The sequence below is a fragment of the Nyctibius grandis genome, chromosome 1 (assembly GCF_013368605.1).
Source record: "Nyctibius grandis isolate bNycGra1 chromosome 1, bNycGra1.pri, whole genome shotgun sequence".
Taxonomy (NCBI): domain Eukaryota; kingdom Metazoa; phylum Chordata; class Aves; order Nyctibiiformes; family Nyctibiidae; genus Nyctibius; species Nyctibius grandis.
This window is the reverse complement of record NC_090658.1, coordinates 44,996,125-45,011,795: the sequence shown is the minus strand read 5'-3', so window position 1 is coordinate 45,011,795 and position 15,671 is coordinate 44,996,125. Positions and strand designations below refer to the sequence as shown.

General features: G+C 52.3%; 1 protein-coding gene across 3 annotated transcripts; it reads right to left on the bottom strand.

Annotated features, from left to right (window-relative positions):
• Positions 1-10,147: 10,147 nt before the first annotated feature.
• IRF2BP2 (interferon regulatory factor 2 binding protein 2) lies at positions 10,148-15,400 on the bottom strand. Of its 3 annotated transcripts, none has more exons than XR_011049055.1 (3): positions 14,086-15,400; positions 12,931-13,835; positions 10,148-10,737 (listed from the first exon to the last, which is right to left on the bottom strand). XR_011049055.1 is itself a non-coding variant. In XM_068411029.1 (2 exons), exons 1-2 carry the CDS (start codon positions 15,080-15,082, stop codon positions 13,120-13,122), a joined length of 1,713 nt encoding a protein of 570 aa, XP_068267130.1. In that variant the 5' UTR covers positions 15,083-15,400; the 3' UTR covers positions 10,899-13,119. The 3 variants fall into 3 exon arrangements, 1 of the variants encoding a protein (XP_068267130.1); XR_011049054.1 differs by lacking the exon at positions 10,148-10,737 and adding an exon at positions 10,899-12,554; XM_068411029.1 differs by lacking the exon at positions 10,148-10,737 and having other exon boundaries at positions 10,899-13,835.
• Between the last annotated feature and the right edge of the window lie 271 nt (positions 15,401-15,671).

Sequence of the window (15,671 nt, the reverse complement as noted above, 5' to 3'; positions counted from 1 at the left end):
TCAGCTGAAAAATCATGACTGTTTAGGAGGATTCTCTCTTTCACCCGTTTGTCCGGAGCTACCCCCCATTGCCTTTGTTTAGGTGGCGAGCCCTGGGAGGCAGAAAGCCAGCTCTGGCGCAGTCGTTTCCCAAAACACCCAGAAAACACGGACAACGGGCTTCCCCCTGGCTCTAAGAGCCTCCAAAATGGGTCACCTCCCCTGCAGGTTAGGGAGGAACACGGGCAGGGACAACTAGGGCTGCTGGCCAGAGAAACGGTGGTGGTGGGGAGGGAAGCATCTGCATTTGATCACACAGCGTTGCTGCTCGGTTGCTGCTGGTGGGAAGAGCATTCGCTCGCTGATTAGCATTCCCAAGAATACAATTAGGAGACAAGGCTATTTTCAGCAGTGTCCCCTCTCATGGCTTGTAAAGACACAAGCGCAAAGAAGCTCAGAGTAGGCGCTTCCTCCACCGCAGGCACTGGACGGCTTATATTAGCACAATGCTCCAAATCCCCTGTAAGTCCTCCCAGAAAGGGAGAGTAAATATAGTTTGTCAAACAGTTATCTTTAGCACACTGTCTCGTCTGCCAGCATGGATCTTTCTGCATGACCTCTTGCTAAGTCAGGGCAATTTCTTCTCGTTTGCTTATTCCTGCCTGCGACACTGTGCCCGGAGGGGAGCCAGGGCTCCCTGGGGCTGGGGGGAGAGACCGCTTCCACCCTCCTCCCTGACCAGCCTCTGTACAGACACAGCTGGGTTATTGACCTTTAGGCCCAGTTTTTCCCATCTGTTTGAAAAGGCAAAAAATATGAGATGGAAGTTCACACAGAAGGATGGTGAAGGGAAAGCAAGCCGCCTCTGCTGGGGAGCCCCTCTGAGCTCCAGCAGATGAGGGGCACGCTGAGTCCACACTTCTGCACCAGGTTCTCTGTAATGATGGGACGGTGGTGGGAGGAGAAACACAGGGAGGCTTTGCAAGGAGCTGAAGTCAGCCCTACATCACAGTGCCGCTTAGACAGGCAGTCTTTCCCTCCTGCTGTCTCACTTTGCCACCGCTTCTCTTGTGCCACCACTCATGCACACGCCCACACACAGAGTTCTCTGCCAGACCAGGTTGCCTCTGCCCTGCCAGCCGCATGAGCAGCAGCGTGAGCACAACTAGGAGGGTGGGCAGGTCCCACCTTTGGGGGTTCGCTCAGCCCAGGATGGCTGTGGCCGGCTCATGGGCCATGCATGGGGTGCTGGCAGGGCTGGGACACTGGAAGGCAGCGACTAAACTCTTTTGAGCTGAGAAGGGGATGTGTGGGAGAAAGGGCCTCGCACACCAGCAGGGACCTCGCCTGCTAGATGAAGAGCATTCCTTTCTTCTAACAAAAAAGAAGAAGAAGAGTGAAGGTCCAGAGTTGATGGAAGCTCTGGTTGCCCACCAGCTGCCCTACGAGCTGGGGCACTGCAGCAGGCCAGACCCCCTTCCCAGGGGTCTGCAGCCTCTGCCCCCGCGGGAGGGAGAGGCCGATGTGGGAAGGCTGTCCCACTGCAAGGCACCCCCTCACGACAAGCAGCTACTTGGACAACTTGATAGCACCTAGCAGCCAAAAAAAGGCCCAACCCATGTCAGGTCATGGCTGTACTGGAAAGTCAGAGGCAGAGCTCGCTTTCCCCGGGGTAAGCTGGAGCCATACAAGCACAGCGAGGGCAGACAGCTCCAGCACGCTGCGTCCTGGGAGCACTGGGTTTCACAGCAGGTCCCCCGTGCTCATCACAGCAGGCAGTGATGTGCCTCCACACAAAAATCTGCATGTCTGAACCACTAATTTTCAAACAAATAATTTCCTTTTTTGTTTTAATCTCAACGGAGTCTCATCCCCTCAGGAAACTGCCACAGGCGGCTGGTGTAACACAAAGCTCGGAGACTCCAAAGTAATGAAAAGGGGGAGATTAGAGAGTTAATGGCCCCAGCTGCTACTATAAGGCTTACTCTGCCTGGCTGCACTCGGTTTGAGAGGCATCACGTTGCAGATCCTTCCCCTCTGCCGCTCTCTAGCATGACTGTGGAACTCTCCAGAACAAGAACAACACAGTTTCGGTGCCGTCTGCCAGATGGAGAAACCCAACCATGCTCTTTCTTCAGGAGGTCCCTGGCTTCCTCCTGCACTACTGAGCAGAGCTCTTCCAAACTCGCAGAGGCCAGATCCTCATCTCTGCCATGCTGCCATAAATCCACAGCGACTCCAGCACAGCCAGGGTTTACACGGGGGAACGAAGGCCGGGGTCAGGATGGTGAGCTGCTGCTCATCCCGCAGGAGCTGAGGAGGGACCAGCTGTCCCACGGGGCAGCTAGCCTCAGTTGTGCTCCAGGGATGGGAAGCGAACACGGCCCTGCCTGAGCATCAGGAAGGACAGAAGGAGAGGAGCTGTCTCCAGCATCCGACAGCCTTCTGCAGAGGATCGTATCCAACAAACCTCCCTCTGTTGGCAATAACTGAGGGTAGCTCTGTTAAATATGTATCTATAAGGAACCTACCCGCTGTCGGGTGACTATAGCCAAAGGAAAGTCAGACAGCTGCATGCCAGATATGCGGTGTACAACTGTACGTATTCTGTGGCCGAACCAATGCAGAGGCACCGTAACCATTTCCTACAACACGGGTTGCATGAGGGGCTCCAATCCATGCGCTCCTTTCTCTGTTGGCATCACCTCATCTTCTTTTCCTCCATTAACTTCGAGCGAGGGAGGAAGGGGGTGCAGGTCGGAGCCTGTGCTTTCTGGGTGCTGCTCGCCTCCCCGCAGGCAGGACGTCATTCAGCCCTCCTCCCTCTGACAAGGCCTTTTCCAGGGACAATGAGGTGCCTTCTGCTGCTCTCCGGATGGAAGTGGCACCACTCCCTTGCAATGCTCCCCTGCCCAGTGCATGCCAAAACGCTCTGCCTTGGCCCTGCACAGCCATTAGGCGCTTCCCCAACTCTCTTCAGTGGGGAAATGAGGTGAAGAAGACCAGCCACAAGGCTCCTTCACTCAGCACAGCTCAACTCCAGTCAGCCACGTCTTGGTGGCCAGCCTTACTCCCGAGTGATTTCCCCATGGTTGTGCTATGCTAATGTTCCCTGAGGTGCAAATGCACATGTGCAGCACAGACTTGACGGCAGCCAGAAGATCACTTTGGGAGCATATCCAGTGGTTCAAATGAAGCTCACTGCTTCAGCTCAGTTCTCGGGCTTATTCTTTTCATTTCCTCAACTTTGAAGCAATTCCTGACTCTGTCGCACCTTCCACGTGCCTGACCCAGTTACGCTCGCCCCAATTCCTTCCTCTGCCAGCTTCCTGGTGGGCTTGGGGGTGATGGAGCACACCCCACTGATGGAGTCCAGCCACCGCCCCCACCATCCCGACATGGTTCGCATCAGGACTCACAAAGCTCCTTCCCGTTAGGACACTACTAAGGAGACAGCAACAGTAACAACTGGCTTCAAAAAACTCTCCCATCCTTTCCTATTTATTATAAACCTATGAGATGTCAGTACCAATGAGCAAAGTCTTAAAATATTTGTGAGATTCTGCTTGGAAACATGATGTTTTTCTCCTGTTATTCATGAATAAGGATCGTATTTCCCAGGTAAATTAGCTTGAAACACATTTCTAAAGTTAGTTTCAATGTGAATTTTCCAACAACATTTCTTGTTCGTTTTTCAAAAGGCCCGTCAAGCTTGCAGTGACAACAAAACCCCCCTTCCCTTTACTTCAAGGGAAGCAAATATTGTGGAGAAAAAGCAAACTGGTGGATCAGTAACAGCTTCAAGTATTTCACCCCTACAGCTCTGCACTTCCTTCTGGTTATTCTGAAAAGCAGCCAGGAGATGCCCTGCGTGGAGCCAGTGGCCCTGCAACGCTGACGACAGGAACCAGCATTTTATTTCACTCATTGGCCACCCCCTGCCCCTTTCCTTCCCAGATTTTCTAAAGATGTGCTTGTGAAAAAGTTGAGGATAGAACAACTTTGCTCCGCTCAGGCCCAGATTGCTCCTTCACATTATCTGCACATACAAAGTACGCTGAATGAACCAACATTTCTTCTGAATTATTTATAGTATATGGAAATGATAATAACATAGAAATCTGCTATGATTTAATTAATTATGAATAAGTAATAAGGTAATGCTAGCAATAAATTTAACTGAAAAACCTATTTATAATGAAATGATTTCTTATAAATAATTAGAGCAAAACTCTGTGTGTTGTAACTCATCATTTACATTTAGGGCCTGATTCTTCCTGCACTTCTGGTGCAACTTTATGCACAGGGACATGGAGCCGATGAAGTCAATGACAGAGCTGTTGGCAGGATGGGGACCAGTTTAGGATTAGAAGAAGGACGGATTGCAAAAGAAAAAGGTCACTTTATCTGTTTTGTTTTTTAAACTAACTAAGGGTCAGCAATTCAGTCCCTAAAAGATGAGCTTTACTTTTTGCCTGGAGAGTAAATTCACCTTACTTTGCCTTTCTTAACCCCATTTTAAAAGCAAACGAAACCCAGATGACCCCAACTCTGTCTCACAAGTATTGCTTACCATTTGCCTAAACCGCCCTTGCCTGACTCTGTACAACAGCTCCTGGCAATATGGACCCTAACTGATACACTTGTGGGTACCATGACAAAACACAAAGTTTGGTTACTGAAATGTGATGGGAGGATGGGCACCTGAAGGAGTGTGCCACGTACGTGGCATCTGAGCGAAAGCGATTAAATTCAGACTGCTGTCACCAGCCCACCCCTGGTGCTAGCCTGGGCCTTAGCTCAAAGGAGTGATGAGCAAACTAGACCAGCTAGCTTCCAGCTCTCACACTCCATAGGTAGAAGCAGGGATGGATGGCACCTAATTTAGCCTTCTTTTTTGTTAAGTAGATGGTCTCACTGCAGTCCTTTATCTCTGCTTTGAAATCAGGCTGGTTTTTAACTCTGGTCGGGTGCAAACTGCTTCACAGAAGCAATACTCGGTTTTGGCTGTAAGCAGTAAACAGAAAGGATGCTTTATGACTGTCACCTTCTTGAAAACGGACAAAATGAAAGAGGAACAGATCTCGCAGTCCTGCTTTCACTGACCAAAGTCAGGGTTTTGCTTAGGGAAGGAACTCAAGGCAAGCTGGAAAACACACATTTCACTCAGAGGCTCAGGCTGGCTCCACCTGCAACACCCTCAAATGCACGTGGTACCCCTCTTTGCCTTTTGCCTTTTTCATCCAAAATAATCACAGAATCATAGAATCATTTTTGTTGGAAAGGACCTTTAAGATCTTCAAGTCCAACCACTAACCTCGCACTGCCAAGTCCACCGCTAAACCATGTTCCTAAGCACCACATCTACACTTCTTTTAAAGCCTGTGCTGGAGCGGCACCGGTATCTCTTCCTACGGATTAAGCACTACTTTGGCATTCGGAGGAGCTTGTATGAAGTTCTCATGCAGGAGCTGAAAACCTAATTTTATTAAATTAGGCTCAGTAAAGGAAGAGAAAGCCCTCTGCCAACAAAAGTAGCCTCATGCGTAGCCTTTGATAGGCCAAACGTAGCCCATGAGCCACTAGCTGAACTCCCTTGGTCACCATCAGGATGAAACAGGCAGTGCCATAGCACCTATTCAGAGCTGCTCAGGAAGAGCTTAAATGAGCCTTGAGGTCGCACCCAGTGAGAAGGGTGAATATGGCCGAAACCCAACCCTCTTGGACAGCCCCTTCCCCTGCAGGCACCTCTGAAGGTGCTCCCCCAAGGAAAGCGCTGCTGGCAGCAAGGGCACGGGGGGAAGGATGAGGGAAGGCTGGTGGGGTAGGTAACCCCATTCCTCTGCAGCCAGGAAGCAGCTAAAAAGGGAGCTGGGAAGCTTGCCTACGCAAACCAGATTTGTTGGTGTCGCTCCAGTGTTTCGTGGACTGTTATCCATCAAAAGCAGCACTGAAATTGGCACTCTTCACAGAAGAGGAAGGGATCCACCCCAAAACACTAAATGTCAGGAAACTTTGTGACACAGGATGAAGAAACACATGCTGCCGCTGCAGTTCAAAATGTTCCGGCTCAGAAGATAACCGGAAGGCAGCATGGCCGGGCCGAGCTGCCTGTCTGCACCTTCCACCAGTGCCAGGACCACACAAAACCTGCAGAGCCCTCGATGCAAGTCCTCCCCGAGGGGTGGCCAGAGGCGAAATGGGTAACCACCCAGCACGCACTGCTGTTCCCAGAAAGTCTCCATACTCAGAAAGTCTCATCGTCATGAGATGGATTTCAGGAAATCAGGAGAGGAGAGGAGCAGAAGCCTGACCTCCACCTTCGCAAGTTAATTTTAACATGGTCAGAAAAAGAAGTCTGGGCAAAGAGCCACAGTAACCCAAACAAGCAGAACTGGTGAGGTGAAATAATCATCTGGATTATAAAAATATTAATAGGGGGTGTGAAGTAGCTGGTTCAGTTATGGGCACAGGTTATTTGTCTCTCCAAAGAAAAGCAGAGGGCTTACACGAATAGAAGGTCTCTCACGAGATGAAAGTAATCATCAAAATAGCCATTAAAAAGCACAGCTAAAAATCGTTGCTTCATGTTGTTTATTATTGTTTGTTTCCTCCAGGAAAGCCAGAAGGTGCAGCTTAGCTTAGGTGTCTAAGCAGAAATTTTGAACTAATTAGAGTCCCTGGAATGACAAGTTAAAGCCTCAGCAGGGCCCATCCAGCCCCCTTCCTCCCAGATGCAGGGAAGCTGATCCCCAGCACCGCTACTGCACGAAGTGTTTAGTTGCCCAGAGTTAATAAAGACAGCACGGTACTTTCTGCAGGGAAAAAAAACCCTTCCTTCTGTAATTTCTGAAGGGGAGGTTGCCCTAACTGTATTCTCATAGGAAAAACGGATTGAGCCCTATTCAATCACTACCACAAAATCACAGGGAATTTAGTGGGTTTTTTTTTAATTATTACAGTCTGAATAGGTCCAAAACTGCGATGCAAAACGGGGTGCTTATGCCGGTTTGGCTTCATTGAAATGCATGAAGTAGGAGCTGCAAAGGCATGAGTCGGTGTGCAAGAGCTGATTTATTTCCTGATTTTTGTGAAGTGAAAGGTGATGTTCGGCATCACCTTCCCCTGCTCCCATTGAAGTCTTTCACACAGTACCCTAATTTTTGAGCTTTCTAACTATCAGCTGAGGGCTAATGCATCTTAAAAGACAAAATTATTTGTTCCTAGTGCTTAGCAGCAGCTGGATTAAGTAAGATAAAAAAAAAGAGTCTGGACAAAATTAAATGCCTCATTCTGTTATGCAGTTGTTGCCTAATATCTGTAAGTCTTGTACTACTGGACAGTTGTAGAATATGACACTCCTATAAAAAAGGGTTGGAGAAAACCTGAATTTCTGGTGGAAAAAAAATTAAGGGAATCTATTTGAAAAAAAAATTGGGCCTCCTTCAGCTCATAAAGATGAAAAAAAGAAGAAATAAAAAAAACAACCAACCAACCACAGGAGGGAGAAGGGGAAAGCCCAGCTTGCTTTCTTGTGCCCCTGGCCGAGGGGGTGGCAGGGTGAGCCCCCCACCCGCAGCCCACCACTGCCCGCTGCCTGGCCACCAGCCACCAGCTCCAGCAGTGCGGGAGCAACCAGAGGAATTGCCTCCCACTACAAGGAAGCGACCTGGTGAACCAATAACCCCTTTCATCTCTGTTTACTCATCTTCTGTTTGTTTTTAAATGGTTGCCAAGAAAAAAAAAAAAAGGCATGAGGCATCTCTGGGGCAGGGGGGAGGGAGGGAATAAGTGTTTTGTAGTGGAAAAGGGTAAAAGAAAATGCATACTTGCCATTTTTGCAGCAAAGAGTGAATGCCCTCCTTCCCAGAGGCAGTGGTTGAGGTCTCCCTGAAAATCGGAGGCTCCCCAGGGTTTCCCAGGGAAGCCACTGCCCTCCGCCGAGGAGGGCACCCTGCTGCCCTGCCGCCACATGGCAAGCCCCTGGGCAGGGTGCCCCAGGATGGGATGGGGACCACAGGGGCGGGGGTCCACTGGGGCAAGCAGCAGCAGGTCGGCAGGGCACAGAAGGGGACCTCGAGGTGGGGGTACAACCGGGCACTGTGCAGGGCAGAGTGGGTTCTCACCCCTGCCCTGGCACTGCGTGGAGGTGGGAGCTAATGAGCAGCGATGCTTCTTGCGGTGTTTGCTGAGTCAAAGGTGGTAGGAGGAAGAAACACCTACTACAGCGGGAAGCTTTCGTGAACTTTTCCTGGGTTCTCCCTGAATTTATTCTATAGGGGGCTTCTGCTTGATGCAACATTTTGGGTTTTAGCATGTACTCTGCTATACCAACCTCTACAAAACTGGCTCTTGAGCGGCAGAAAAGCAAAGTTAGGTAAAGTGTGTATAAAAACAACTGCAGAGTTGTCACCCCATCTTCAGTGCACCTATGCCAACCAAGCAAGACAGCCACATGGACACTAACATGCACTTAGGAGATTTCTATGGGAGACGTCAGTGTTTGTTTCTTCTTTCCCAGAAGGGAAGTTTCAGCCTGTCAGGGAGCTCAGTGATTCAAATTTGAACCCTGCACTCAGTGCTCAGAGCCCATGGCTGGCTCCAGAGGCTGCCCAGAGGCAGTGAAAGAGGTACCTCCGGAGTGGCAGCCCCAGGTGATGAAGTGAATAAGCAGGAACTCCATTCATCTGCAGCGCTCTGACCTTGGGCAGAGGAAAGGCCTCCTGCTCCTGGGAACAAAGGGCAAGGGAAGGAGGGTGACTCAGGAGTTCTGCTGCCCTACATGGGATCCCGGGAGGGCGGCTGGGCCATCCCATGGCCCTGCTTGGCAAGCGGCAAGGGCTGCCTGCTGCAACGTGCCCGCTGCAGAAAGTGAATTCATACGTTGCGCAGGCCCACCTTCTGTTTTAACAGGGGCAAAAAGTTTTCTTGGTTTTTTTGGGTTTTTTTGGTTTTTAACTTGCCTCGTTATCTCTGGGAGCACAGACTTGAAGGTGCAGGTTATACTGGGCTTGACCGTGGCGTATGAACAAAGAAGAGTCCACTTGGGGAAAGGTGTTTTTTTAAAAAAAATATTTTTCAAAAGCCGCAGCTGGAGCTACCTAAAATGCAAATGCTCGAGGAGGAGAAACACAAAATGCTGAGGGCTGAGCCTTTTCAAGCATAATTATTGGACGTCTCCCGCCTGCAGCCCTGTTGTGGGGAAGCACGTGCAGAAGCAGGAGTCAAGGCTACAAATGTCTCGATTTACGACAAGCTCAGCTACTCCTGGTGCCATTAATTTCCACATGGTCCAATGCTTTCTCCTGCCACCTGTGTTCATGCGGGAATGAAGCTGTGCCGTATCACCCTGCACAACACACAGGGTGTCCCATGCCGCTTTGGGGGCAAATTAGACACGGGGAATGGGTGCAACTGGCAGGGCAGGCACCACAATGCAGGCGAGCGGGTGGCTGGGTGTCCCCGGAGCAGCGTCCTGTCCTGTCCATCCCACCAAGAGTGGCTGCCCTGCCAGCAGGACGGACGAGCAGGGCTTGGCCCGGGCGCAGAAGGAAGGATCCAGGGGCTCTGTTGACATAACAAGCCACTAGAGAGCACTCTCAAATGTATTTATACCCTTTGCCTGAGTGCTAGTTCATAAAAACACGCGGTTGCCATGGCCTGGTTTACAGCACATCTAAAAAGAGAGCTCCCAAACATACCAGGTTTTCTGAGGCCACCACAAAGGCGGTCAAAGCCTCCCTTGTGCGGCACTTTTCCCACCCCCCAGGACCTGGGTACAGGGCAGCACCCGCCAGCTCCATGCACGCCCCCCTCTTGCCCCAAACTGCTGCCTGTTCAGAAATAAATGTCAGAAACAACAAAAATTTAAAAAAAAAAGAAATTGCACTTAGACAACTATAGCTTTTTGGAGTTTTCTTTTTTTATACACAAAAAGTCCAAGAAGTATTTAAAGTTCCTACTTTCCTTATACTTGGTGCCAGAAGTAAAAAAAAAAAATAATGTAAAAATGGCAACACGTTAGTGCAGCAGCTATCAACAAAAGCACCGTGCAGGCGATCTGCCAGGAAAAAATATCTTTGAAAAAAAAGTGATGGAATTGGGTTTGGAAAAAAAAAATAATCACACATTCTTCATTAAAACACTTTTAATACTACACAAATTACAGTATCACCTTTTAAAAAGTTTAAAAACGAATATTAACAGTAGCACTGTTGCAGCTAAAGCACTTCAAAACAACAAGGAAAAAAAAAAAAAAGAGCTTGTAGCCCAGGAAGTAGTAAACTGGTATAAAGGGAGGCATAAAGGTATAAACGATTGTAACTCAGTAAAGCAACAAAACCAAAAAAAGCAACATTGAATGTGAGAAAAATGAGCTTTGTATGAATGCCCTCAGATTCTAACTTTTTTCCTTTTTTTTTTTTTTGTTTCCTTTTGCAGTTCTGAAGTTCTACAGTGCAGATCAGACTTGGCCAGTCTGGGGACTGAACATCAGCCGAGTGAGCGCAGCCACCGCGAGCCATTTCTTTCCCAGCTACGTTGCTCCCGGGCCACCACCTGGCACCACCAGCTGGGGAGTTTCCATTCTCTCCAGGAGTTCCCAGAGCTAGGGAGCGGGGCGACCGGCGGGGAGGAGGAAGGTGTGCTTCCTCATGAGCTTCTCCGCCCAGGCACACCAATGTCCCTTGGCCCCAAAACAAGGGTATGCTTTGTCAGGAGCAGGTCTCGCCCTTGGCAGGCTCAGAGCTGGTGGGCCACCTGATAACACAAAAGGGGGGTGCCTTTTTAGGGAGGCTTTGGGGTTTTGGTTTTGCTTCTTTTTTAAGAGTAGGGATACCACCTTAATCAAAAACATGAGCTTCATCCCATGTGAGGTATTATGCCAAGCAACTTTGAAGAACTTGTTACCATCTATCAGCTCAAAATCCATTTTTTTAATAAAGTGCCTAAATACACATTTACACAGATCATAGTGGTTCCAAAGAATCCTTTACAGTTGTTTTTTTTATATATAGGTATATATAGGTATATATATATAATGTGCGTTTTCTTCAAATTGGCTAAATGTGTTTACATGTAAAGACACCAATCTTGACTATAAATTTTAAAGCGTAATATTGACTCAATGAATTTGTTTATCATGCAAGTCTTATCTAATATTACATTGACCTGTAATATGGAACACAATGTAGTGGGTGTGCTCATTAAACACTTCATAAAAAATTACTGTGCATGTGCAGTTCTGATCTTCAAATACTAATAATGACAATTTCTTTTTTTTAAAAAAAAAGAAAAAAAGTAGTCTTCCAAAAAAGATCTACTCTGCATTAAATTGCAGTCTGAACATTATCACAATAAGAACAGTTGACTAAAAAGCACCCAGAATTCTTCAAATTATAGTCGGCTGAACAGATTTTTCCTCCTCCTCCTCCTCTTCCGATACTGAAAGTGTTTATTAGCCCGTCCCCAGGAAGGGACGAACTCGCCACACTCTTGCTGAGAAACAACCGCTTATATCCGAGTTATAAACACCTCAACAGAAGGGCTCGTACAGCTGCAGCGTTGCTAACGAACTATAAACAGCACAAAAACATCACTATAAGACTCGAACTATTTCTAGTAACCACTGATTTATTGATTTTAGAAGTCTGCTTGGTGATGCAGAAGCGTGATCAAAAGAAGTGGCTTTACAAAAGAGTTCTCCAAAGTAGCTTAAAAGGCAGGGCCAGAGCCATTATGTGCAGCCCTAATTGCTTTCATTTAAACCAGTTTATATTTTCATTTTCAAAGAATAGCAGTAGGTTTGTTTCAAGCACACGTAATAAGGAAATTACAGGTTTCCTCCACCCACATTTGGGCTGTCACTGATATGCCCACAGGCAATCTGGCAGAGCCTCAGTCACCGCTGTCACTGTACCACACCGTACCTGCCACTACTTGGAAATACCAGGTCAGCAACAGCAACAATAGCAACAGCACTAGAGGTGACTGATAAGCAAACTCAAAGTCCACCTGCACTACCTGAAAATTAAAGTAAAATTTATTAAAAAAAAGAGATGTCTCTCCCCCACCTCCCCAGCTTTGTCCAAAAACACAAAAGCCCCAGAAGTGACGCTGAAGACCTTCAGAGATGGCAGTGCTACCAGTTGGCGCCTTCGCCAGTCATATAATTAGAGTTCGTTATCAAAATTCCACGTTATGGTATGTAACTGGTGAATAAATGCAGTTTTGTAATCTTACAACTGATCACGTGAACTGCGGTCAACATTGCCTTAAAAAAAAAAAATAACCAAAAAAAACAACCCAAACCAAAACCAAACCAACCCAGAAATCCCCAACTCAACAGCGCCTCTCAGACACCTCTCCACATCCTACTCTGAAGGCAACTTCCCTTGAGAAACACGGAGGAATTTGGGACTGGATCTGGTGGATCTGCCATCGCAACCCGAGCCGTGCATTTCTGGGAGAAAGCCCTCCTGCTCCCTAAGCTGCCTGGGGATGGCGAGGGGCATCCCCACCTCGGCTAGCCACTCTTCTCCCCAATCACCTCAGACCAAGCCTGCATGCGACCAGCTCTACAGGACAGGGGCCAGGAATAAGGAATCACAGACAGTAAGGCAATCTTTACAATGTCAGAAAGTGTATTTGGCATTTAAAAAAAAAAAAAAAAAGAAAGAAAAAGGAAAAAAAAAGAAACAAGTGCATACAAATACAGCTAGAAGCATTTCTGGTTTGCCAAGTGCTCTCTAAAAAAAGCAGCGCAAGTCACAGCCTACATTGAACAGTAACTGTCACCAGGGAAGCACAACAAATAGTTGCTATAACAAAAGGGTGAAAAAAATAACAACAAAAAACCCAAAAAACCCCCACCAAAACAAAAAAACAAAAAAAAAAACAAAACAAAAAAAAAGTAGAAGAATTAGAAGAAATGCCTTTATAATAAGTACATACCTTTTGTCTTCAAAAAAATATAGAAACACAATGTATTCAAAAAAATCAAAATTATACAGCCATGTTTATGAAGTCTACATTTCCCTTGTCTTGGAGATATATATATATTTATATATATATATTTATAGATATATACAGAATTTGAGCAGTTCGCGTTCAAGGTGACGTCGAGCGTCGAGAGCAGGCAAGTCACGAGTCCCTTTCCTTTTTCACTTTCACATCTCCGGCCAGGATGGTGGCGATCTCCCCCTGCATGAAGGCCCAGGGGACGTTGGAGCCGACCAGGGGACACTTCTCCCCGCTGGGACAATACACCTCCCCGCTGGCTCCCTGCTGCTTGATGCTCTGCCGGGAGCAGGGGAAGCAGAACTTGTGGGAGGGGACGGAGGGGCACTGCACGAAGTGGGTGTCTTCCAGGCGCTCGTGGCAGAGGGTACAACACAACGGGACGCTGGCGGCGAGGGAAGAGTCCGGCAGGCTGGCGGGGTGGACGGGCTCCAGCCCGCCCGCCGCGTTGGCCCCCTGGCCCGGCACCTCCCTGCCGGGGCCCAGCCTTCTTTGGTTCATGGCGGAGGGCGAAGGGGGGCTGCTGCTGTTCCTCCGTGTGGTGGAGTGGACCTGGTTGGCGTCTTTGGAGGCGTGGTTGCCCCCGGCATTGTCCGCCACCAGAATGAGGGCGGCCATGGGGGACTGGCCGTTCTGGGCCGCCTCGGGCGGCGTGGTCCGGTTGGAGTGGGGCGAGGCGGTGGGCGGCGGGGGCGACATGAAGGGGGTGGCCGTCAGCGGCAGCTTCATCCCTTCCGACGAGGTGGGCAGCCAGGGCTGCGCCTCCCCGTTGATCTTCGGGGGTCCCGCCTCGCCCTCCGGCTCGGGGGAAGGCTTCCTCTTCCGGGCGGCCCGGGCCCCTGCAGAGGCACAGGGGAGGAAGAGGAGGACGGTGAGAAGGCAGCGCAGTCGCAACGCACCGCTGAGCACGGGGGTCACCGCCGTGCAACCGCAGAAAGGGGCGGCCGCGGCCTCCCCCCCTCGGGCACTCGGCCACCCAGGCCGTCGAGCTGCCGCCCGGGAGCCCCGGCCCCGCATCCCGGGAGTGCCCCCCCCCGCCCCCGTCGTCCCCTCCCCTGTCTGCCGCACCCCCGGCCCCCGCCGCCTCACCTGGCTTGGCCACGGCGCCGTTGGTCTCGTAGCCCAGCAGCCTGCCGCCTGCCATGCCCGGCTCCTTCTTGAACTTGCTGTCGAAAGGGGGCACGGCGTGGCCGCCGTGCTGGTGCAGGGCCAGCAGCGTGTCCCGCACCGTCTTGGGCTTGGCCAGCCACTCTTGCTCGCCGCCCGGCCGGCCCTTGCCCTCGGCGCCCAGCTCCGCCGCCGCCGGCAGGCTCTCGGCCGAGCCCCGCTTCTCCTTGGCGCCGCTGTCGTGCTCCCCTGCCGCGCCGCCGCCCGAGGAGGAGGAGGAGACGGAGCCGGGGCGCTTGTGCCCCAGCTCGCCGGGCTGCCCCGCCGCCTGCGCCGCCGCCGCCGGCTGCTGGGGGACAGGCACGGCCATCGGGGCGGGCGCGGCGGAGATGGCGGCCAGCGAGGCGGCGGCGGCGGCGCGGCTGCTCAGACCGCCGATGGCGGCGGGGAGCCCGGCGCCGTTCACCAGCGGCACCAGGGTGGGGGGCACGGCGTGCGTCCGGCGCGGGTTGGGGCTCTGCCGGTTGAGCTCGGGCGGCTCTTCAGGCTTGGGGAAGCCGTTGGGCACCAGGATGCCGTTGACCTGCCGGCCGCCGCCGTACTCGGCGCCCAGGCGGGGCGGCGGCCGCTCGGCCGCCAGCGAGTAACGCTCCAGGGTCTGCGGCGGGGGCCGAGCCGCCGCCTCCGCGGGGTGGCCGAGTTGCTGCTGCTGCTGCGCCAGGAGCTCCTTGGCGGAGAGCGGCGGCTGCTTGGCGTGGGGCGGCGGCGGGGCCCGGCCCTCGGGGAAGCAGCCGTGCGCCCGCTTCAGCTGCCGCGCCGTGTCGATGACGAACTCCACGCGGTCGGCGCCCTCGTAGTTGACGCAGCCCCGGCACACGGGCTCGGTGAAGTCCCAGATCATGGCCCAGGGCATGCGGGGCAAGTCACACAGGTAGCACGACTGCCTGCGGGAAGCAGCCGCCACCGCCGCCGACGACATGTCCCGGCCCCGGGGCAGCGGCGAGCGCCCCCCGCTCCGGCTCCGGCCGCCGCCTCCTCCGCCCCTCGCCACCGGAGTCCCGACGGGGAGGCTCGGGCGCCGCAGCCGCAGCGGGACAGTCCGCCGGGCCCCCTCCCCCTCGCCTTCCTCTTCCGTGCGCTGGAGCGGGGCGCGGCGGGCGCCCCGGCAGGCAGAGCCTCTGCGGGGGACGCCGCTCCCCTCGCCGTCTCCGCCGGCGGCGCTCACAGGGCGGCGGGGACGCGCATCTCCTCGGCGCGGCTGGCGCAGGGCTGCGGCCGCTGCCGCCCGCACGGCTCCCCCGCTCGCTGGCTACTACGGGGCGGCGCGGGCCGGCGGGGGCCGGCGCGGCGGGGCGGGCGGGGCGGGGACTGCCGCGGGGGCCGGGGCCGGGGCTGGCGGCGCCGCCGTGCCGTGCCGGGCTCCAGCCGCCACCGCCGCCTTTGCGCGCCGCCGCCTCGATTCTTCGACAGAGCCGGTCGCGCCTGCGCGATGGGCGCCCCCGCCCCGCCGCCGCCGCCGCGATCCCGGTCCCGGCCCCTGCCCGCGCCCCCGCCACCGGCACCGGGGG

Coding starts and splice junctions, on each gene's coding strand:
- IRF2BP2 (XM_068411029.1), bottom strand. CDS start 15,082: ATGTCGTCGGCGGCGGTGGCGGCTGCTTCCCGCAGGCAGTCGTGCTAC. Junction 13,836..14,085: donor CGGCGCCGTGGCCAAGCCAG/GTGAGGCGGCGG, acceptor GTGCCTCTGCAG/GGGCCCGGGCCGCCCGGAAG.